General features: G+C 41.9%; 1 protein-coding gene across 4 annotated transcripts in view; it reads right to left on the reverse strand.

The window, feature by feature from the left end:
* The window catches only part of PEX1 (peroxisomal biogenesis factor 1), a 54170-nt gene that overhangs the window by 25257 nt on the left and 4348 nt on the right, over positions 1-24565 (reverse strand). For 2 of the 4 annotated variants that reach the window (XM_008163454.4, XM_008163456.4), the window contains exons 2-11: positions 23952-24095; positions 18530-18613; positions 18182-18296; positions 17322-18091; positions 13928-14047; positions 11418-11541; positions 11033-11142; positions 9675-9778; positions 8012-8144; positions 7240-7336 (exon numbers count right to left, since the gene is read on the reverse strand). In XM_008163454.4, the coding sequence (XP_008161676.2) occupies positions 7240-7336; positions 8012-8144; positions 9675-9778; positions 11033-11142; positions 11418-11541; positions 13928-14047; positions 17322-18091; positions 18182-18296; positions 18530-18613; positions 23952-24095 (1801 nt within the window). Of the gene's footprint in view, positions 1-7239; positions 7337-8011; positions 8145-9674; positions 9779-11032; positions 11164-11417; positions 11542-13927; positions 14048-17321; positions 18092-18181; positions 18297-18529; positions 18614-23951; positions 24096-24565 lie in introns of all 4 variants that reach the window. The other 2 variants (XM_008163453.4, XM_008163455.4) reach the window with 1 other exon arrangement.

Below are 24565 nucleotides of genomic sequence, written 5' to 3' on the forward strand. Positions count from 1 at the left end.
CTTTATTTCATAGTAATGGGGACTAAACATTGAGGTAGGTTGTGGTTGAATTCTGGGAAGGAGATGTTGCTTACCCTGTACAGTAGCTGGAGTTCTTCAAGATGTGTGTCTCTAGGCGTGCTCCACTTGAGCTGCACATGTGACTTCACTTGGAAATTTTTGGCAGCAGTTTCTGTTCAGTTCATTTATGTGCCATAGTTAGCCTTGTGCCCTATACCAAGGGCATATGCGACTGCAACAGATGAACCGCCTTCAGTTCCTTCTCCATTACAAAGTCCCACAGAGATAAAAGACTATGGGTATGTCTACACTATGAAATTAGGTCGATTTTATAGAAGTTGATTTTTTAGAATTCGATTTTATACAGGCCGTTGCGTATGTCCACACTAAGCGCATTAAGTCGGCGGAGTGCGTCCTCACTACCACAGCTAGCATCGACTTACAGAGTGATGCAGTGTGGTAGCTATCCCACAGTTCCTGCAGTCTCCGCAGCCCATTGGAATTCTGGGTTAAGCTCCCAATGCCTGATGGGGCAAAAACTTTGTCACGGGTGGTTTTGGGTTCATGTCGTCAGGCCCCCCTCCCTCCCTCCTTCTGTGAAAGCAACGGCAGACAATCGTTTCGCGCCTTTTTTCTGGGGTCCCGTCTGCCAGACCCGCTCAGCCCGCTTCCTGCCTGGACGATGGGAACCCCAGGCAAGCAGTGGGCTGAGTGGGGCCGGTGGATCGAGCCCCAGACCGGCAGCGAGCTGAGCGGCTCAGCCCGCTGCTGGTCTGGGGCTCCGTTCGCCGGCTCTTGCCAGACGGAGTCCTGCTCAGCCTCGCTCAGCGAGCAGACCTCGGTGAGGTCGATCAGGGGTGCCTGGACAGACATGGCTATCCTCCTCTTAGAGCACTGAATGGGAGTGACTCCAGGTCATTCTCTTCTTTAAGTTTCGTCTCATGGAGATTCAGTCCTACCTGGAATATCATGCGAGCTGGAGGCTTCTTCCTCAGGCTGCTCTCCCAGCCAGCATTACCGCGCGGTCGCACCTACCCCAGCCTGCCCCTTGCTCCCATGGCTCATGAAGCCTGGACAGTAGTAAGGAGCAGTTCAACTTGTGGAATGACAAATCCAGAATGAAGGATTGCACTCTATGGGCCATGTTAAGATTATTTCAGAGACCTAGATAACATTTAGTCCCTATAAAAGGCTTAATGAAAATTTCCCCCCGCCCCCAACAAAAATGTTAATTTATCAGAGCAGCTGAAAGGGTAAGGAATCCAGGACTATAACTTAGAGAGAGCTTCCGTGTTATTTAACTCATAATTGATATAATTCAAAGTAAAATTTCACAGTGCAGTCCGTTCTAAGACTAAAAATGCAGGAGGGGAGTCAGAAAAAGGAACAGTGACCTGTTTCCGCCCGGTTTCAAACCGGGGACATTTCGCGTGTTAGGTGAACGTGATCACCACTACACTACAGGGCTTTCATGTGATAGGTGAACGTGATAACCACTACACTATGGGGCTTCTCTTTTTTTGCCACAGACTTTGACGAATGCATAGGAATGTTTTCTCTAGCTACAGAAGCTACCTAATGCAATGTCTATATCTATGGACTCCCTGCTCACAAAGCAGTCATGCCCGCCAAAGGCTGACACAGCGCGGAGTGCATGTGACACAGCGACCTGGCTCGGACAGGATCACTAGCGAGGCATGATACTTTTGCCGTTAAGCAAACATAGCAATTCTTTCCTGGCCTCTGCCACTGAATGCCTCCATGCATTACGCTGTGCCCTATCAGTGTGGGAGGACTGCATGAGCTCGGAAAACATGTCATTGCAAGTGCGTTTTTTTCGCCTTCTAATCTGCGGTAACCTCAGAGATAGAGATGATGGGGGGGCATAGAAACATTCTGGGGGGACTGCATGGTCACCTGTGCTGCGGAGTTCGCCACGCTGGCCAAACAGGAAATAAAATTCAAAAGTTCCTAGGGCTTTTCCTGTGTACCTGGCTAGTGCATCTGAGTTCAATGTGCTGTCCAGAGCGGTCACAATGGAGCACTCTGGGATAGCTCCTGGAGGCCAATACTGTCGAATTGCGTCCACACTACCCCAAATTTGACCTGGTGATGTCGATTTCAGCACTAATCCCCGCGTCTGGGAGGAGTACAGAAATCGATTTTAAGAGCCCTTTAAGTCGACAAAAATGGTTTCGTCGTGTGGACGGGTGCAGGGTTAAATCGATCTAACGCTGCTAAATTCGACCTAAACTCGTAGTGTAGACCAGGGCTATGAAGCAGAGGGAATGGAGAGTGAATAGTGGAGCGTCCATAGGGACACATATCTCAAAGAACTCTAGCTACTGTCCAGGGTAAGCAACCTCTCCTTCTTCGAGTAGCATCCCTATGACTGCGCCACTCGAGGTGACTCCTGAGCAGTACCCCCTGAAGGAGATGGGAACTTCAGTCTTTGGGTGTGGGAGGGGGCAGGATTGGGGCACGGGACGAGGTGAGGTGGGCTCTGGGCAGCACTTACCTGGACATACCCCTCACTCAGCGGCTAGGTGGAGGTGTGGTCACTGCCTCTGCCTGCAGGCACCGCTCCCGCAGCTTCCATTGGCCGGGAACCAGCAGGGGTCCCAGCTCCCGCCTCAAGTTTTAGTCATGAGTATTTTTAGTGAAAGTCATGGACAGGTCACGGGCTGTGAATTTTTTTTTTTTTACTACCTGTGACTTGTCTGTGACTTTTACTAAAAATACCTGTGACTAAAACATAGCCTTAATTATGAGTAGGCATGGCATGTTAGTGACTTCCTAGCATTAGAAAATACAGGTGGAAACCCAGTTAGAAAGTCTCTCGGTAAACACTGGTGTACCTTAAGCTCAGTCTGCAAAAGATACAAATAGCCTCAGAGAAGTTCAAAAAAGGTTTAGTCCTGTCCAAATAGCATGTCATTATTTTCCTAATATCCCAAAGTATGGAGGGCAGCATCTTCCCTAGTTTGATGGGGTTTAGGATAAAATATGGGGAGATGAATAGTCCAATTTATATGAAAGTCTGAGGAACACGTCATCTTTGAAGAAAACAGTACAGAAGGGTCAGCCATTGAAGCCCCTTGCTCACAAAGGCATTTTCCTAGAAAGGTGTAAAAGCATACCGGTAGCTGTTGGTTTAAAGGGAGGTTTTGTCAAATTGAGAGCTAGGTTCAAGATCCAGGTTGGGGTGGGCTCCCTGACATGTGGGAAAAGGTTTGATAACTATTTGATAAACCCAGAAGTTGCAAGGTGAGCAAACACATAGGACTCTTCTACAGGCAAATGAAACACTGTGGTGGCTGCCAGATGGACTTCAGTGGAGCTCAAGGAGAGACCTCCCTTTCTTCGGGGTACTCTAAAGTATTCTAAAACTTCCAAGATGGGAAAATCCATAGGAGACAGGTGTTGCTGAGTGCACCAATGGTAAATCTTTTTCATTTCTGAAGGTAAGTTTTCCTGGTGGATTCCTTTCTACTGTTGAGCAGGACCTCCTGCACCTCCCTGGAACAGGAGAGCTCTATCTCTGACAACCATCCATGTACCAGGCTTTGAGTCAGAGTTTTGAGATGGGGTGAAGAATGTTCCCTTTGTCCCACATGAGAAGGCTAGACATCAATGGTAGATTGATAGCCAGTCGAGAGGAGCGGTGAAGGAGATAAGGGAACCATACTTATCTTGGCCAGGTTGGTGCAATCAAAATGCCTGTGGCTCTGTCCTGTCTGATTTTATTCAGGTCCCTGAGGATTAGCAGCATTGGAGGAAAGACATATAGAAGGTTCTTCGACCATGAGCGGAGAAAGTCATCCTCCCAGGAATGATGACCCAGACCTCCCTTTGAGCAGAAGTTCATGAATCTTCAGCTGGCAACAATGGCAAAGGGATCTATTGCTGGAAAACCCCAGGTGAGAGAAATATCTGTCTGAGTATGGATTTGTCGAGTTTCCATGTGTGATCCCACGTGAAGTGTCTACTAAGGTCATTGGGTATAGAATGTTGATGTGAATGGTGGATTCCTGTGTGGTCCACCTTCTCTGTACAGTGTGATCCTGTAGGTGAACTCTCTATATGAAGAGGAACGTGTCCAAAACAATTGTAACGGCAAGAGGACAATGTTTGAAAGTGTGGAAGCAGAGAAAGAACTGTCATGCATTGCATCCCCTTCCTGTCAGTTCTTTCTCTGCTTCCACAAAAGGAACCCCTGAACACACCTTGTCCGGATTCTTCCACCAGTTAAGGGAGACTAACACACTTTGAGGGGCAGAGCTAAACTTGTTCATACTGTCCCTGTTGGGGATATCGACTGACCTGAGCCAGGATTGGAAGCAGTGCAGATGCAAGCAGGCATATAAGGTGACAAAGGTGAACACTGCCATGGCCTGAAGCAGTGACTTGAGGACTTAGTTGAACTCATGCAATTAGTTTTGTCAGGGTGAGGAATCTGCTCCTTGTAGACAGGCTCTAGATGCTGTAGCATTAGAGTGACTCCAATAACCTCTAGCTGCTGTACTGGTAGGAAGAAGGACGTTGTGGTGCTGAGCTGAAGACCAAGCCTTGCAAATAGAGATGGTGCTAAAACTAAGGTTTGAACTTTTTCCAGTACCCATCTGTTGGAAATAAACTTCTCCCATGAACGGTAGAAATGGAAGAGACAACCCCCAAAGGTGGAAGGATAGACTGGGGAGGATGGTGTGGCATCTGGTCCAGATTGTGGGAATGTCATGGTCCTCAACCAACGCATCAGAAGGAATGTTTCACAGATGACGTTTGTTGCGTCAACAGGCCGGTAGCTGTGTAGGGTTTTCCTTTCTGCAGTCTGGGTTCCTTCTCAGATGGCTCAGGTACTCAGGTGGAAAACTGGGATAGGTTGTACCCTTGAGCTGTTTGGGACCTACTGAACCTCCTTTTGTTTGGAGGTGCACATATCCAACAAGTCAAGTGTTGCCCTAGAATACTTCAAGGAACGTACGGACTCCTCCATGGTCTCACTGAATAATTTGAGGCAATTAAAAGGGAGGTCCTTTACAGTGTCTTGGATGTCACATGGGAAACCGGAGGATTGCAGCCACCATAGCTGTGTAGATGGAATGAGCTGCCATGTCAGTTGCATCAACAGAAGCCTGTAAAGTCATCCTGGCCAAGTGATACCGCTCATTAATGATAGCCTGAAATTGCTGCCTGTGTTTCTGGGGAGATGCTCTGTAAAAGACTTTATATAGATTTAATAGAGTTTATGTGATTATACTTCGTGAGTATCACCTGATTATTCACATTTCTAAACTGCAGAGTGGCAGACGAGTAATTCTTGTGAACAAACACATCTAAATGCTTTTGGTCCTTGTTATCTAGGGTAGCCTTTCAATGGTGTGCCTGTTCTGTTCACTGATTGCATCTGCAATTAGGGAGTTGGGGGTGGGGTGAGAAAATACAAATTCCGAGCCCCTAGCCAGGACATGGTATTTTTTAATTCACCCTTTTAGCTGTTGGGATGGCAGTGGCAAGAGTTTGCCAAATTGTTTTGGCAGTTCCAACAGCACCTCATGCACAGGCAGGGCCACCTGTGATACAGATGGTGTACGTAGAATGTCCCATAATTTATGCTGGGTTTCTTGGACTTTTTCTATTGGAATTCAGAGCGCATCTGTCACTCTCTTCATCCAGTTCTGGAACTGTTTGAAGTCATCCGTGTTAGATGGAGGAAGCATAACTGCTTCACCTGGAGAGAATGATAAAATATTTGCCTGAGGAGTAGCCTCCTCCTCATCCCTCCTTTCTTGCTCCTCAAATGTTTCCTCCTGCAGGAGGAATTGCTAAAGAGGGATGGATGGGGGCAGGGAACACTGTCTCTGATGTTCCGCATGAGTGTTAGGTGCCTTAGAAAATTGCTGGTGATATAATGCCCAAAGGTTCCCGTTTGGCCATGGAAGTGATCTATAAAGAAATGGGGGAGTTATCCAGGACGATGTTATCCAGGGAGGGTGTTGAATCAGTTGACACCATGAAGGCAGTCAAATGTCCCTATACTGAACATCTTCAGAAGAATCAGTTTGGGTAAATAGACATGAAAGCTCTGAGCTGATATTTGACAGTCTGAAGAGCTCTCGTCTACATAGTGTGACAGCAGAGCAGATGACAGTGGAGTGATCATCTGCTTGTCTGGCTGTGTGGGTACTGGGGAATCATAAGGTACTGGTGAAAGGTGGGGTATCAAAGATAATGCAGGCTGTGGTACTTGGAGTCTAAACGAGCTCACCAGAGGAGTCTCAGGCTCATCTGAGACAAATTAAATCCCTGGAGAATCTGAACTCCTGCAGTACTGGGTAGGCTTGTGTAAAGACTTGGTGAGCTCCAGACGTAGAAAGCTGAGGCACTGATGTTGGCTGAACTGTTGGTCAAGATACTGATGCACAGTTGGTGTGGATGGTTCCGGCTTCTTAGGTGCAAAGTCTTTATCTCTAGTACTCTGATCATGCTTCAACGGTACATTGGGCACTGGGGCAAGACTTAAGACAAGCTGAGACTTAGACAAGCTCAAGCTCAATCTGGAAGCCTCAGTACCAGGACTGCTTGAAGCCGCCGCAGAAACCTTTGAAGGGCACAAAGTTTCTGGTATGATAGGTCTTTTAGAGGAGAATTCTCTCTGAGGAGATTTCACAGATCTCCTAGTTAGAGTCTTCTCTGCCTCTGTCCAGCATACCCCAAAGACAAAACAGGCTTCATTTATCTACCAAAGAATAAAAATGGACTAGAAACTAGTTAACAGGCAGAATTGTAAATGAATGCTATTGGACGCACTGTCTCAGGTGAGTGGTCGAGAAGGAACAGAGGGCGGTTCATCTCTTGCAGCCCTATATGCCTTTTGCTGAATGGACATTACTGATGAAAATCTCATACTGAAGGTGGATGCACACCTCAAGTGGAGCACCCACAGGGACACTACTTGAAGAAGCACAAAAAATTAGAAAAGTGTACATTCTGAATAAGCTTAAATGATGGAACTAGCACAATGCAATGAATTTATAAAGGTGCTTACTGCCAGGCACCAAATTGCATTATAGAAACAATACAAAACATTTTAAAGAAAAGCCACGCAGCCCAAATAAATAGCTAGATCAAAGTTTTATAATACTGTAGATAATTTGAACATAATAAAATGATAAGCCCTGAATGCTTCCCTATCATTATAACAAATGTTTGAGTGAAAAACTATGATCATAGTCATACCTCTTAAAGCCTTACAGTCAATTACTTCCACATGAGCATCCAATCTATCAAAGGCTTCTTTGCAGATGGCCTTCGCTAATGTTGACTTTCCACTTCCCTACAAAATAAATGTTGGGTAGTCTTCTAAAACAACATCCAGAGTAACAGAAACTACTTCTTTCTTTGCTTCTGTGGACTATTCCTCAGGAAACACAGATGCTAAATAGATGGCTGGTTGTATAGAGGGTGATTTTCATTCCTTGTCAATAGTAGTACCTAGTACGGGCCCAGTTCTGATCCCACTGAAATCAGTGATAAAATTCTCACAGATTTTAAAGGGTTCAGGATTTGCCATTAAACAACATGGGAAATATAACAGGAGAATCACTGAGAGTCAAATGTGTGAAGTGTTTAGGGGGAAAAATTATGATTTTTTTCTGAATTCAAATAATTTAAAAATAAATGTTAAATAATGTTGAGGCATAAGTATCTACACATATTTGAAGGGTAAAAACACAGTGTGGAATAATCTTCCAAGGTAAATGATGGACGCTCCAGTGTTAGGGGCATTTAAAACTTAGATGGTAAAAAACACTAAAATATAACAGAGGAAATGATGCTGCATTGGCAGGGGAGGTGGATTAGTTAATCCAACAGCTCTTTTTCAATTCTATTCTCTGATTCCTTGTAGCAGAAAAGAAACAGGTTTACAATGCCTGTTTGGAGTATTAAAATTAAGTTAGTGCAAGAAAACTATTTTGGCATACAGATAAGGAGAGTTGTAGAAATGCACCTTTGTTCCTGTGAGCAGGACAGCTCCACTGCGCAGTCCCACAGCTATGGTAGCTAGCTTTTGAGATAAAGGACGTCCCAAGAGGCTGTGGGTTATGTGCTCAAAGGTGGATGTTCCTAGTTTACCCACTCCTCTGCAAAGTAAGGCAAACCAAATAAAACATTAAACAAGCTACAGCTGTCTCAGTACACTCAATCTAGGTAATAATAACTACTTGCATTTTAATAGCATGCTTTCCATACATACTGAAAAACCCTAAGTGCTTCAGATGTTCAAGAAAATCTATGGCCCCCTTCAATTAGATGCCATGAACTTCTACACTACACAAGTGGCATAAAGGGGCATAGCTAGCCCTTGCAAAATATCCCCATCACACGTGGTTTTCCAACCAGTGAAGAACTATTGTAAAAGCTCTGCACCAGCCGCCTTCCCTATTCTAGCATAGAGGATGTGTCCAGGCATAGGAGATGTGTCCAAGGGTGTGGTCAGGAGAGGGTATAGCCAGAGCGCAATACACTTTGGCTATTATACATTGGTGTAATAGCCTATAGAAAGCTATTACAAGCTGGCGTAACTCAGAGCAGCCTAGGGACAACGTAGGTCCTTGACCTGGGCCAGAATTAGGGAAATACAAAATTGACTTAAAGCTACTTTTATTCACCTCCTTTCCTAAACTGTAGGTCACTTTTAACCTGACAGCACGCCTTTAAGATCCACAAAGATAGCAGTTTTAGATTTCAACTTAAAGAAAATACATAACAACAACAAAAAAGAAACATCTAGCAGTATAGTACCCCTTAACACTAGCGAGGTCCGGTTTGGTACAGATTGAGGGAAGAGCGCCACCTAGTGAATTATCAACACAGCTTCTGGGAGTACATAGCATGGCAAGGCATCTCCTTCCAGAGACTTTTAATTTTTCAAGCTGGTTTATTTTTCAATATTGGGTAGGCCCAAGTAGTTCTCGTAAGCCAAACAAAATCCCAAATTCATAACACAAAAAGGAATGCCTTTCCCTGCCCCTCTCTTGTGTGTTGTCTTATTACGCTGGTTTCTGGATGCCAGTCTTTCCACAAACAGCAGCTAACTAGATCATTTCCCTTATAGGGAGGCGAGCAGCCTTCCACCCAGGAGAAGCCTTTTCTCCCTGCTGCAGCTTGTTTCTCATCCCTTCTTCCTCTCTCACCAGAAGTGGGATTTTTAAAGGTCATTGGACTCAGGTGTGTCTACTTAGTCTGTCGGAACCTCTTTTCAGTTCATAAGGAAAAGGGCCTTCACCTTTCTAGGGCTGATATAACTGCTTTCTGCCACTCTCCTATAATTTTCAGGTCTGACTTTGTCAAAGTAGGTTGTCCTTCAAGGCATCTCATCCAAGGAGCCGATCCTGCAAACACTTAGAATGTACATCACTTCAGCTGTGTAAGTAATCCCATTGACTACAATAAGGCTACTCACAAGAGCAAAATAAAGGTGTAAATAAGTAAGTGATTACATGATCAGGTCCCAAGTATTGTGTCAGCCTGACCCAGTCCAAAGAGATGTCTAGTTACATTTTTCACAGAATTTTTAACAGCTAGTTTAGTTTTCCAGAAGCTGTGCATTTTCTAATATATCTGGCTTTCTTTTTTTTCTTCCCATATTTGACATTGTCAAAATATCTCACCCTAAACTGTTTAGTTTGTGGAAAGGAAGGATCTGGTCAGTATCATGTATAGTAGACTGTGTGCTGTCATCATTAGCTTTTGTAGGCATAGGATGTATAAGAACCTATAAACAAAAAGAAAAAGTCAATATTTTAAAAATCAAATATACATATACATTTACAAAAGAAAAGTACAAAACTGATTTGCATCTTTTTGTAAGCTGTTTGAAGAAAATGAAGGGATAGCTCAGTGGTTTGAGCATTGGCCTGCTAAACCCAGGGTTGTGAGCTCAATCCTTGAGGGGGCCATTTAGGGATTTGGGAATTTAGTTGGGGATTGGCCCTGCTTTGAGCAGGGGGTTGGACTAGATGACCTCCTGAGGTCCCTTCCAACCCTGATCTTCTATGATTCTAAAACACTGACTAAATGTTTTAATGAAACTATACTTGCATGAAAGACTCACATATTGATAAAATGGTGTAGATGAAAGTTTCATTCATACTAGCTAAAGAGGGTAATTATCTCCCAGTTATCAATCAAATTCTTCATATAATATATAAGGCCCATTTGGATGCTAGTGCTAACATGTCTCCAAAGTGACTAATCTTGGACATAATCCATTAATAAGGATAAACTTCTATTTTACTTTTAGTGAACAAGTTTGCAGAGCAACAGAACAGTTTTCTTCACTGCTTCTGTCATGCAACTGCATCAATATAAAAAAATTAGCTCATCACCAGCAACAATAGAGGGGTATGCTAACATTGGAGACTCAGATCTTGACTCAACAAGCAGTTTAGGAAAGGGAATACTTGCCCCATAAGAAGAGGCTATGTGTGTGTGTGGGGGAGGGAGGGGGGGTTTACAGGGAAAGGGAGAGGCGGAGGACACAGAAGCAGTTTGAGAGCAAGAGCACGGCATGAACTGGGACAGGTGTGGATCGAAAGCAGCCCTCACATTTGATGGAATAAACAATTAGCACCTCCTCACTTCACATGTTCCAGACAGTACAATGTCTTGGGTACCAAGGGGGGAAAAAAGGTGAAATAGGTATTTAAGGCAATTAAATATGAAGAGTAGAATTTTCAAAATTGCTCAGTGTTGGCCTAATTCTGCTCCCATTGAATTTAGTGGGAGTTTGATCATTGCTACAGAATTTAGGTCCAAAATACTATGGACTATGTGGAGTCTTAGCAAAGCCTCATGCTATAAGGTAACACATGAGATGTACATATATGGTGATGAACACAGGCACTACAACATTAAATTACTTAATACTGTAATTGAAACAGACACATATGATACACCGTTAATTTTATTTTTCACCACATGTAACAGAATTTAAGTTACTTGATACCTGATACTATGTGATATTTACTTGTATATTTGTCTTCTGCAGCAAACTGGGATCCAACATAAAAATATTCTCTGATTTATTTTCTTCAGTGTGAGAAGGATGTACTACACTAAGGACAAACTCTTCCATTCCTGTGGAAACACACTGAACAACTATCAAGATTTCAAATTAACTCTATTTTTCTTCAGCACAATATGAACCCAGTAATATATATATTTTTTAAATAAATGTAATCTAAAATGAATGAATTAAACTAAAATCACTGTTAAAGATTGACTTACATCTACAATTTAAATGGAGGGAAGCATCTATTATGTCCCTCAGTATAAAAACACCATTTTTAAAAAGAAATGTTGCCTAAGGAGGCTTCATAATACAGAGAGAATACAGACATAGTTTTCCTTACCTTCTTTAACAACTAGTTGTATGCAGTGTGTGTCTGTCATTATCCAGGGAAGATCAGCAGTAGTGGTATCCTCCAACCATGAACTAAAAGCAGATTTTATGTCATCTTCACTTATGTCTTTATGCTAAACAGGAAAATGGGGGGAAAAAGAGGGAGGGTTGCTTTATTACGGCTGTTCCTTTCCAAATGATAACCCTTCAGTATAGATGGTTCAGTATATATATATTTGTTCCTAATGGTAGCTCATAGATGGAAAAAGTTCTAATGGCATTGTTCATTCATAACACTAAGTCCTGTCACATCCCCACAACCTATCTATGTTGGATACAGACATGACTCCCATTACCATAATGTTGGAACACCTCACAATCGCTAATGTATTTATCCTCACAACATACCTGGGAGGCAGGGAAATTCTATTATACCCATTTCACAGATGGGGAACGGAGGTACAAAGAAATTAAATATCTTGCCCAAGGTCATACAGGAAGTCTGTGGCAGAGCAAGGAATCGAAACTGGGCCTCTTGAATGCCATGCTAGCCCCTTAACTACTGGAGCATCCTTCCTCTCAAAGGCAAGGGAGATCAACAGAGATCTCTTTCGGAAGGGAGGAAGCTCTGTTCAGAAAGGAAAAAGAGGATCCTACCATATTATTCACCTAATTTTCCACCTTTCTCTTTGCTTCCTTTTGGAACTAAAATCACTTGAGCTGAAGTAGAAAAGAAAGAAAGGAAGAACTCCATATTAAATTTATATAAGATCACATAAAATTACTTTATATTTCTTTAGTTTACTGCCTTCAAGATATTTATTTTACACCTATGTACAAAAACCTCAGGTTTAATTACTACTTAGTTCAAGCATCTACCCTGCAATCAACCATTTACAGAAAAAATTTGTATTTATTAAACTGATAGATTTCAACCATGGTATATTTTAAAATATAGTAAAAAGGCAAAACAAAATTCAATCCGTTTGTGGAGAAAGAACACCAGATGCATATGAAAACTCTGTGCTTATTATAGATTAGTATTATATGTTTTGTGGAGCAACTAAAGTGCAAAATGACCACACAAGTGTCACAGCAAAACAAACATACTGCCCATAATGAACTAACCCAATGAAGACATTTGCCTTGTGTAAGAGCAGCACTTGATGGACAGTGAGAGCTGACATTAAATAGGTTTTTGTTGGCATAGATTTGCAATGAGAACAATGGGTGTGGCTCCGTTGAGGGAGGATAGAGGGGTTCAAATATTTACTTCACTATTAAATTTATAGCAGAAGGAAAAAAGCAAAGATAATTCAGAGTAAAACTTAAAACACCACATTAAACTGTATGAATATGCCTTAACTATCTTATTTAGAAACTCTCCCCAGGTATTGCCTGCTAGAGGAGCATAAGAGCTTCTTCTCAAAGGAGTTTCAGACTCAGCATTGGGTTTCTTTGCCTTTGTAGGTTTAAAGCTAGACTATACTGATCCACACCAGCTGAGGATCTGGTCCAATATTTCTTTTGTAAATCACTTTTATTTTTTAATGGCAGTCTTATCTATGTGGGACCCTGTCAAGGAGAAAATGTTGCTTATGTCCTAAGATGAAGTGAGAACCATACTACTCTTGCTATGTAATGCTTTCTAATGCAGCAATATGTAATTATGTACAACAATATTCAAATATAATTTTGGGACTCGGCCCTGTAAACCCTTACCAACACATGTGAGTAGCCTTTAACTTCTCATGCCTCACAGGCATATAGGTTTGTAGGATTTACCCCTTACACTACATAGCGATATTTTATTAAAACTATGTCAGAACACACTTTACAGAGTAAATGTTTTTATTTATAACACACACACAGCCTACACCAGGTGGCTCAGGGTCCTGCACAAAACGAGTAATATTTAATTACATTATGAACATGGAAAATGCCAATGTGTTAAACAGAAGGAGAGAGAAATTATGAAGGAAAAGCAAAAGAGAAGACAGATGTGATTTGAAAACGTATGGAGACCGGTCTAATGGTTAGAGACTAAGTGTCCGAATTTATAGGCTCTATTCCTCAACCATTGTATGACCTTGGGCAAATCACTTTATTTTTATAAAACAGAAAATCTGTATTCAATACACTGTAGAATGAGTATTGTAATACCTCCCAAACACAAAAGGGTGTTGTGAGGTTTAATTACTTGACATTAATAATCCTTGGATGAAAGGTGATACAGAAGTATGAAGTAATATTATGTATAAAGTTTCATTTATACAGATGGTACAAGTGTCTCGCTGATTTAGATATGACTTTAAATCATAAAATTGTATTTATTCGAGGGGAAATTGCATTTGGAATAATGTATATTTTAAATATTAGTCTAATGTGATTTGAAGTTCCCAAATTATCACCCAACAAATAAAAAACAAAACAACACTGATAAACCTCAACCAGAGCAACACTATCATTGCTTAAACATATGCAAAATGACTGAATGATATACTAAGAACACCAACTCACTAAATTCCTTTTGGGTTGTAACCTAAGAGATGCTGGAATTTTAGGGACTGATTCCACTGACTTAATTCTGACCGTTGCATGCATTTCTATATGTATTCTCTTTCTCAGGCCATCTGGAATCTGAAATATATAAATTTAAAACAAAAAGTAAAAAGAAAAGATGGTCACACAGCAGAAATTGGTTACAATATCCCACAAGTTTAACTTCACATTCCATGGAAGTGTATTCATCAATAAAAGCATTTCCATTACAGTTGATCATCAGCCTGACTTGACTAGTTGTAATTTGCAATAGAATTTAAGAGGAAACCATTCTATTGCCAGTTGGACTCAAATCCTCTTCCCTCACACTCTCGCCTCCTAATTGCCTCTTTTGTTCTTTGTGGAAACAGTTAAAACTTGTTAACCTCCTTAGAAACAAACAAATGAAGTGAGATAAAAGAGTGAGGGGGAAGGAGGAATCTGTCTGTATTACCATATAACTTTTAAAAGTTTATGCCTATCCTAAAAATGCTTCAGTTTTAATAGCCATTTGAAAAAGCTTCTTTTCTTTTAAATACAAAATTCATATAAACCTGTCTTAACCACCAGTAATGCATTTGATAATTGATTCATGAGTGTAATGTAGACAGACAGAGAGGCAGAAGAAGCCATCTAACTTAGCTAGTGAAAATGTAATGATCTAGTAATTTTGAACATCTCTTAACATTTTGTGAAGAGAATCTGAGCAGTAAGAATTTGAGCTTTCCCCCAATCCTCTTATACAGCTCCTTTCATCCATTGAACACAAAGAGGGTAAGTATCATTAACCTTATTTTATAGATTAGAAAACTGAGGCATTGAAAGGTGAAGTGACTAGCTCAAGGTGACGCAGCAGGTTAGTGGCAAAGCCAAGGATAAAATTTAATTTTCATAGCTTACACTAACCAATTTGTCCTCCTTTATTTGAAATATATATTCCTTACACTCTATTATAATTTAATTTAATTCCTAAATTGAAACAGCTCAAAAATGAAGAACCTATTGTCACCAAGAGACTATACAGTAAGTCATATCTGGAAAATAGCACTTGAAGTTCTCAGCTGATATACAAAACTGAAGTCTACAAGAGACGGCAGTAATGACTCTGCTATTGGCTGGTATTCTCATTTCCACTGAAAAGGATGGTGAATTGGTGGGAACACTGCCTTAGAATCCACTGTTTTAAAACATCCAAATGGTGATTTTAAAAGCATTTTATCTCTTATTGATCCAACATCTGTTTCCAGGGAACCAAGAACAAAAGCTAGCAGCAGAGCTGTCAGGACATTGAAATGTCAGTGGCTACCAACTGAGACCTGCAAGTGCAATCTTCCAAAACAGCATGTAATGATATGTCTACACTGAAAACACCCCACTCCTCATAAAAAAAACAAAAACAACAAAAAACCCACAGTAGTTAGTCTCAGAGTACGGGTCAACTGACTTGGGCTTGCACTACAGTGCCAAAAATAACAATGCAGACATTCTCACTTGGGCTCTATTTTTATCCCTAGTGTGAGTACTGCAAGCCTGAATCAGTTGACCTGGGCTCTGAAATTCTTAGCTGCATTTTTATTTATTTATTTTGCAGTGTGTATGTATCCTGAGATCCAGCTGGAGATTCCTATTAAGGTTTTCAGTGTCTTAACTGTGAATTAATTTTTATTAACATAAAATAATTTATTTTAAACAAACTATTTTTAAAATAAAGGTGTTTCTTTAATTAAATGCCTTGCATGGTGTCAAGTATCAGGGAGTAGCCGTGTTAGTCTGTATCTACAAAAACAACAAGGAGTCTGGTGGCACCTTAAAGACTAACAGATTTATTTGGGCATAAGCTTCCATGGGTAAAAACCTCACTTCTTCAGATGCATAGAGTGAAAGTTACAGATGCAGGCATTATATACTGACACATGGAGAGCAGGGAGTTACTTCGCAAGTGGAGAACCAGTGTTGACAGGGCCAATTCAATCAGGGTGGATGTAGTCCACTCCCAATAATAGATGAGGAGGTGTCAATTCCAGGAGAGGAATAGTTAATTTGTGTCCATTTATTCTTTTGCGGAGGGACTGTCCGGTTTGGCCAATGTACATGGCAGAGGGGCATTGCTGGCACATGATGGCATATATAACATTAGTGGATGTGCAGGTGAATGAGCCCTTGATAGTGTGGTTGATGTGGTTGGGTCCTCTGATGGTGTCGCCAGAGTAGATATGGGGACAGAGTAGGCAACGAGGTTTGCTATAGGGATTGGTTCCTGGGTTGGTGCATATATGCCATCATGTGCCAGCAATGCCCCTCTGCCATGTACATTGGCCAAACCGGACAGTCCCTCCACAAAAGAATAAATGGACACAAATCGGACATCAGGAATGGTAACATACATAAGCCAGTAAGTGAACACTTCAATCTCCCTGGTCATTCTATTACAGATTTAAAAGTCACCATCATTGAACAAAAAAACTTCCGAAACAGACTTCAAAGAGAAACAGCAGAACTAAAATTCATTTGCAAATTTAACACCATTAATCTGGGCTTGAATAGGGACTGGGAGTGGCTGGCTCATTACAGAAGCAGCTTTTCCTCTCCTGGAATTGACACCTCCTCATCTATTATTGGGAGTGGACTACATCCACCCTGATTGAATTGGCCCTGTCAACACTGGTTCTCCACTTGCGAAGTAACTCCCTGCTCTCCATGTGTCAGTATATAATGCCTGCATCTGTAACTTTCACTCTATGCATCTGAAGAAGTGAGGTTTTTACCCACGAAAGCTTATGCCCAAATAAATCTGTTAGTCTTTAAGGTGCCACCAGACTCCTTGTTGTCTTTAATTAAAGTTTTTAAAAAATACTAAAATTATACATCAATTGTACAATGCTATGATATGTAATACCATTACTCCTTAGTTTGTTGAAGGCTGGAGGCCAGAGCACACCAGAGAGGCATGAGTATGTGATGTAACCACATACCTTGTTATATGTAATATGTATGTACACATAGATAATTTCAGAGTCTCTGGAATACTATAGCTACAAGCAGACTGTTAAGGCACTCAATATAAATAACTCACAAATTCCAGAAAATCTTTAAAAAGATGCTGGAGAACTTTCTCATTTTTGCTGCAGAATTGCCACAGAGCTGTGGAGACCCAGCCTATGCTGTGCATTTCAGAGGGCTACTGCTGGGTTTGAATAGTCCAGAACAGGACAAATTAGCAAAGAACAGCTACACTTGATATTATCTATTGTATTTTAGTCTACCTTACTTAAAAAAATAATGTTTACAAAATCTACTCTATACAATTTTATACTAATCAAGCACCCCTAAGTTATCTTATTAAAACCCCAAAAGCAACTGTATTCAGACTAACCCAAACTCTTCCAACATGCATGGCTTCCACACTGTTGTTATGCTTTATGGCACTCTCTAGATCTTCAAATCCATTCCATACTATCTGCACAACAGAGATCTCACTGGATTCTTGACTGATATTAGAGCCATACTGGTTTCTGTCTTCTGTGCTGGACATTTGCTTTTGCTTCTCAAATGGTAGATTCTGCTTTGCTTCTCGATGGCGTTGTCTTAGGGAGCGAAGCTTACTAATCTTCCCATAAGACACTTTAATATTGGGATCTAGATCAACAAACTCCAGATTCCATGGAAAAACATGAATGGTATTTTTCTGAAATGCCTTTGTGGCTGATGTGCTCTGTACACTAGGAGGCTGGGACTGACATACTCTGAAAATAGAGTCCATGTGAATCAAGTTTAATAGCTCATCTCTGAATGCACTCATTTCACTTGGACCACAGGAAGTCTCCTGTTTCTGCTCAGGAGAGCGAGAGAAAATGCTCCCGATAAAATTCCATACGTTTGGCAGGACATTTGAGCCAAATGTCTCTTTTGCATCTGGCTTACACTGTTTGAGGACATCTGGATTTAAATGAGATTCTTTGGCCAAAGGTTCCTTTATGATTTCTCCTTGATCCATGTTACTTTTAATAAATCTTTCATGTAAAAAGTCACTTTTTGAGGAAGGCAGATTGGTGGTGTTTTCTTCAAGCTGGCGTGTTTTTGGACATACGAAAAGCTGTGTACGAGGTTCTAGTCTCCCATAAGAAGCAGGTGGCTTTAGTGTACCTGTAATTAAACAAAAATCATCAGTACATTTATCTACCTTTGATAAAGGCTCTCTGTAGCATTGCACGAAATGCCTCCATCACCACTTACCAATTCGAATGTAAATATGAGTATTCTGCTCAACCCACACTGGGAAGATGGCTTTTGGAAATACTATTCGAATCTGGTCAAGAAGATGCTTTTCAAGAGAGGAAGCATGCAGCTCCTAAAGACAACTTTGCATAATTAGAAATCAAATACTTCACATTACATTTTGCATTTGTTTTAAGATACAAACTGTATATCCCTATATAAAATCAAATTTGAATTATACACGTGCAATGTACACCACCAATGTATAGGAAACAGTGCCTTGAGGAGAAATGGAACAGGTTGAGGGCCGGGGAATGCTTATCATGAATAACAAAAGTATGAGAGCAATTTAAATGTTTTTATTACCAGTATTTCCCAATCATCTGCAGAGAGGGGTTCCACTTCTACTTGCTGACAGGATAAGACTTGGGAGCATGGCTCAAGGAATATCTGGCAGAAAATAACACTTTTAAAAAAAAATGTTTAGCCTCTGATATTTACATAAAGAAAAAAGTTAAATCTTTAAGTAATTTGAAAGAATGAAGTCTGCTTCACTGTACACTTTGGATGATTAAAATTACTTGCCTTTTAAATTACATTAGCTATACAACTTAACACAGCATGAAGCTTCAATACATTACTCCTGAGGGAATTCTGCACAAAAAAATTAAAAATTCAGTGCCAAAAAAATAAAATTTGTGTGCACATTTTAAAATTCTACAATTTTTTTGTCAATAAAGAACTGTGGAAGCTCCAGTGAGGAGCACAGGCCAGTGCTGTACAAAGGTGGGACATCACCCTGCAGCCCTCCCTCCCCCCAGGACAGGGACTCAGTGGTAAGGCTGCACCCGGACCCTGACACAACGCAAGGGCCAGGCCTACCCCAGAAACACCCCGGAGCCCTGCCCTCTGTGCCAGGCATACCAGGTGTGGGCAGGCAGGCTCAGCCAAGCAGGATCCAAGTGTGGCTGGGCTTAGTGTGGAGGCATCCAGGTGAGGGGTGAGAGGGTTCTGTGTGAGGCAGTCTGGGTATGGGCAGCTCAGTAGGGGAGATGGATGCACAGGAGCTCGTTGCGGGGTTCTGAGTGCAGGGAAAATGAGACTCTTCAGGGGAGCCGGGTGAAGGTGGTTGGGGCTCGGCAGATGGGGTATGGGTGAGGGGGTCTGGGGCTTGACAGGAGGGTCTGCGTGTGGAAGGACTCTTCGGGGTGGTCCAGGTGCACGGGAGATGGGGCTCATCAGGTGGGGGAATTGATGGGCCTGCTTAACGGATGAGCCCCAGCTGCTGCTACTGAGGGGCACCACATGCTGGGCGGCACCACATGCCGGGCTCCCGCTTCCCCCCTTTCCCATCACCTTTCCTCTCCCCACTGCCCCCTGCCTCATCCCCCTCCTCTCACTCCCACATCCCCCTCCCTTATCCTACCCCCTTCTTTCCCCATTGCGTCTTCCCCCCATCCCAGCACACAACCCCCATTTCCTCCACCCCACCCTCTTGCCCTGCCCCACCACAAGCACTCACAATTGTACAGAAAACAGGAAGGCTCCCAGCACAGAGAATGAGGAGCTTGACCAGCACTAGGACCCAGGAGGCAGCATTCAGCTGCAGAATCAACAGCTGGAACTGAACCTTCCTTCAGCCAGGCAGCTCTGCATTCCCAGAAATGGCAGCGGCATGTGACCCAGTGTGCCCCCCCATTCCTTGCCTCTGTTTCTTGGGGCAGTGCCTCCCCCAACTACTCCCATGGGTATCCCCAGGCCAGCTGCTCCCGGTGCCAGAAAGCATGGGAGGTGGGTGAACCCCTGGCTTAGGGAGGCTAGCCCCCAGCCCCGCCCCACCCCTTCCACCCACGGCCACGCGCCTTCCATGCCCACCAGAGCCCAGCCCCACTGTGGCTATTGGCCCCCTGCCCAGTGACCCTAGTCCTCCCCATGCCCGCTGGCCCCTGCCTCAGGCTAGTACTCTCAGCGCCCCCTGGCCCCTGAGTGCCGGGCAGCACGGCCCCAGCCTCTCCGGGCCGCTCCACCGGGCCCGACCCAACTTCCCTGGGCCGCACCGCCAGGCCTGACCCCCAACATGCCCCAGCCTCCCTGGGCCCCAGCCCCAGGAGGATGGGTGGCACGGCACAGCCCTGGGGGCACACCGTGACCCCAAGCCTGCCTGCCCCAAGGAACAGCAGGCACGATGGGGCCTGGGGGTGGAGCATGGACAGGGGGACGTCAGGCTGTTTGGGAAGACAATGCCTTCCCGTGACTATGACACCCACCGCCCATGCTGGAAAACACGCGGGCATGTGACCACTCTTGCGGCTTCCCTTTGCTTCCCCATCATTTTCTGCTGGGAAGCTAAGAAATCTGCAGAGGGACCTGAATTCCGTGCCTGCAGAATAGTGGTGCAGAATTCCCCCAGGAGTAAAATATAGTTCGTGATTTCTTTTGTGCCATGCTTAGGCTATAGACCCCCCCATTCCCCTATAATCAACACAGCAGGTACAAAGTGAAAAGAAGTAGCAACATCAATAATATTATTAGTGGATTAACTATCAATCAAATTTCAAAGCATACCAAGAACAAAGGACTCACCATAGGGGTTACAGAAGTATTTTAAAAAACCTAACTAAAACCAAACAAAAACATAGAGCACAGTTTCTGAATACATGTTTCTGAAATTTTGAATTAGCCTAAAAATAAAGTGGAATTTGGAAAGCTCAAAAGTATAAATAACTGTATACAGTTATATAAGGCAGAAGCAGTTGAGAAGCAGTTTTCCACTTGTAAGGAAAAAATCACAGTTTTATGAGTGGGCTCACAGAAGCATCCCTTCCACAACACAACTTTCAGGAATTGGTCATCTCATTGGTATAAGCTGACCCTCAGGAAGAATGCTGGGAGCTGATGCAGCTCAGGGAGAAGCAGATTGTTTCAGAGAAGCCAGTCAATACAGAAAAAAATAAAGGGTGATGTTCACCAAAAGCTCCATTTGTCAAAGAGTAGCACTTTTCAAGATACTGGCATCTCAACATTTTTTTCTTTAAAAAACGTTCTCTTAAAACGAGGCAACTTTTAATCCTCTGTCCTCTGGGCAACTGCAGCTTCAAATCAGGTTTTCCAAAATAAGCAATTGGCTTTACACCTGCAGGATCCTAAAGTTTCAATGTATACAATACAAATAAGAAATATCCTTTCCCTTCCGTACAATAGTAAATAGAAGGGAATATTTTTCATGGAATCCTATTACTGCAAATAAACACATGCTTCCTGAAGGCAAAGGGATAGTGGGGCCATCTATTTTAATTTGTTCCTTTGATAGGACAGAAGACTTTATTTATTTGGTGAATTTTTTGCTAGGATCTGAAGGTTGCTCATAAGGATTTTCTTCTGTGAGCTAGTAATTTCCCGATTTTAACAGGATAATTGTGAGGATTTATTTCTTTATTTAGCATTTGTATATCTTAAATAAGCATAAATGTGTAAAAATCTGGCCACAACTACAGCTAGGGGGGCAACAGTACCCTAATCTAGTTAGATCTTATCAGCAGAGCCAATATCATTATCTTGTGAACAGTAGGAAAATAGCAAATTTTCACAATATTCTATGGGCTACTTTTCTTAACTATTGTATCTAGAGTCAGGATAAAACAATTCCAGTTGAGATTAAAATAACCACTCTAGCAGCTATACGTCATACAAATTTTCCAGTTACTTCTGCTGTTGACCCAACAAGATGTTTTATAGTCCAGTGGCCGGATAACCATTAGTTTTCCAGTAATGATTTTCCAAAAGCAAACAAGTGGAGGTGCCACACTGCCTGACCTAAAATGTTTCCTGCTGTGCATTCTTTCTATAAATAAAGTTTATCATGTGTGAAATATACTTAGAACAGCTGTGTGTGAAGTAATACTTTTCTGCCCATGTTAATTTAATTTTCCACCCACTATAACCAAAACACTGTGTTGTTGAAAGCTTTACAGTCACATGATGGACAAAACTTTGACTGTGTACTGTCTCCTGGGCACCTGTCCAACTTCTCTTTGTAACAGGAGTCACAAGAAGAACTATAGCACCTGGTCTAACAGTGAGGAAAGCCAGATCCTTTTACAGCAAATCGGCAACATGTGGTACAAGGAGAAATGAGTCGAAGTCTCAGGGCAGAAAGAATGTCAAATGCGTTAGGAATAAGTTCATAATTATAAACAAAAAGACAAGAACTGAAGAAAACAAACAATTACCATGAGAAAATTCCAAACTTGTTTTATTTCTTTTAAAAATACTTTTCCTTTAAATTAACATTTCACTACACACTCACACTTCAATCCTGCAAAGACCTACACAAATACTTAAAAAGAAGAACAGGAGTACTTGTGGCACCTTAGAGACTAACAAATTTATTAGAGCATAAGCTTTCGTGGACTACAGCCCACTTCTTCGGATCATATAGAATGGAACATATATTGAGGAGATATATATACACACATACAGAGAGCATAAACAGGTGGGAGTTGTCTTACCAACTCTAAGGGGCCAATTAATTAAGAGAAAAAAAACTTTTGAAGTGATAATCAAGATAGTCCAGTACAGACAGTTTGATAAGAAGTGTGAGCATACTTACAAGGGGAGATAGAATCAATGTTTGTAATGGCTCAGCCATTCCCAGTCCTTATTCAAACCGGAGTTGATTGTGTCTAGTTTGCATATCAATTCTAGCTCAGCAGTCTCTCGTTGGAGTCTGTTTTTGAAGTTTTTCTGTTGTAATATAGCCACCCGCAGGTCTGTCACTGAATGACCAGACAGGTTAAAGTGTTCTCCCACTGGTTTTTGAGTATTTTGATTCCTGATGTCAGATTTGTGTCCATTAATTCTTTTGCGTAGAGACTGTCCGGTTTGGCCAATGTACATGGCAGAGGGGCATTGCTGGCACATGATGGCATATATCACATTGGTAGATGTGCAGGTGAACGAGCCCCTGATGGTATGGCTGATGTGATTAGGTCCTATGATGATGTCACTTGAATAGATATGTGGACAGAGTTGGCATCGGGGTTTGTTACAAGGATAGGTTGCTGGGTTAGTGGTTTTGTTCAGTGATGTGGGTGGCTATATTACAACAGAAAAACTTCAAAAACAGACTCCAACGAGAGACTGCTGAGCTAGAATTGATATGCAAACTAGACACAATCAACTCCGGTTTGAATAAGGACTGGGAATGGCTGAGCCATTACAAACATTGATTCTATCTCCCCTTGTAAGTATGCTCACACTTCTTATCAAACTGTCTGTACTGGGCTATCTTGATTATCACTTCAAAAGTTTTTTTTCTCTTAATTAATTGGCCTCTCAGAGTTGGTAAGACAACTCCCACCTGTTTATGCTCTCTGTATGTGTGTATATATATCTCCTCAATATATGTTCCATTCTATATGCATCCGAAGAAGTGGGCTGTAGTCCACGAAAGCTTATGCTCTAATAAATTTGTTAGTCTCTAAGGTGCCACAAGTACTCCTGTTCTTCTTTTTGCGGATACAGACTAACACGGCTGCTACTCTGAAACAAATACTTAACTGTACACCCTGTAAGTAGATCTATTGATTTCAGTGGGTAAATCTTTGCAGGACTGGGGCTTAAGCCCCAACTCCTGAAATTTATTCCATGTGAGTGGACACCTCTTACCACATACAGCCCCAGCGAAGACAGTGGGGATCTGTCTGCCTGCATGGAACAGGTTGCATGATTGTAGCCTAAACTGTAAAGCATTATTCCTTCAGAATTCTTTTTTAAGTGCATTCCAAACCTGCTCTCCTTCTGCAATGCCAAGTTTCTCTGCTAGGTGTCTGTTAATTTCAGCAATATTTTCACCATGGTGACCATGATGTCTGATTTCCATCCAACTCAAGAATATAGGCTGGTGACCCCAGGAGACTTTCACAGCTTGGCCCTGTTGATTTCAGAGAACAGAACAACATTAATATCAAACAATTTAAATTAAATAATCCTCATTCTGACAAACAATATAGACAAAATCTTCCATTTGATTACAAAATGAACAGAAATGTGTAATTTGTTTCTGGATTTGTCATGCCCTATTTTAATGAATAATGTAGGATCTTAGCACTAGTAATACAGAAATACACTGAATCATTGCAAATCTGAATAGGGCTCTCTGTGCAGGTGCAAGGGTTTGCCTATATATATCCAATGTGATCATTGGGGCCTTGCTTTGATACATAATAGGAACATCAAGTAATGAAGGTAGAAAAAGAGGTTGACATGCACAAAAGGTTATGAATCTGTTTGGTACTCAAATATATGCATCTTGTCAGTTTTCCTTTAAAGGTTAATGTTAGGATGACCATATTTCCCTATGCTGAATATGGGACAACTGGTAAAATTACTTATATTCAAATA

The sequence above is a fragment of the Chrysemys picta genome, chromosome 2 (assembly GCF_011386835.1).
Source record: "Chrysemys picta bellii isolate R12L10 chromosome 2, ASM1138683v2, whole genome shotgun sequence".
Taxonomy (NCBI): Eukaryota; Metazoa; Chordata; order Testudines; family Emydidae; genus Chrysemys; species Chrysemys picta.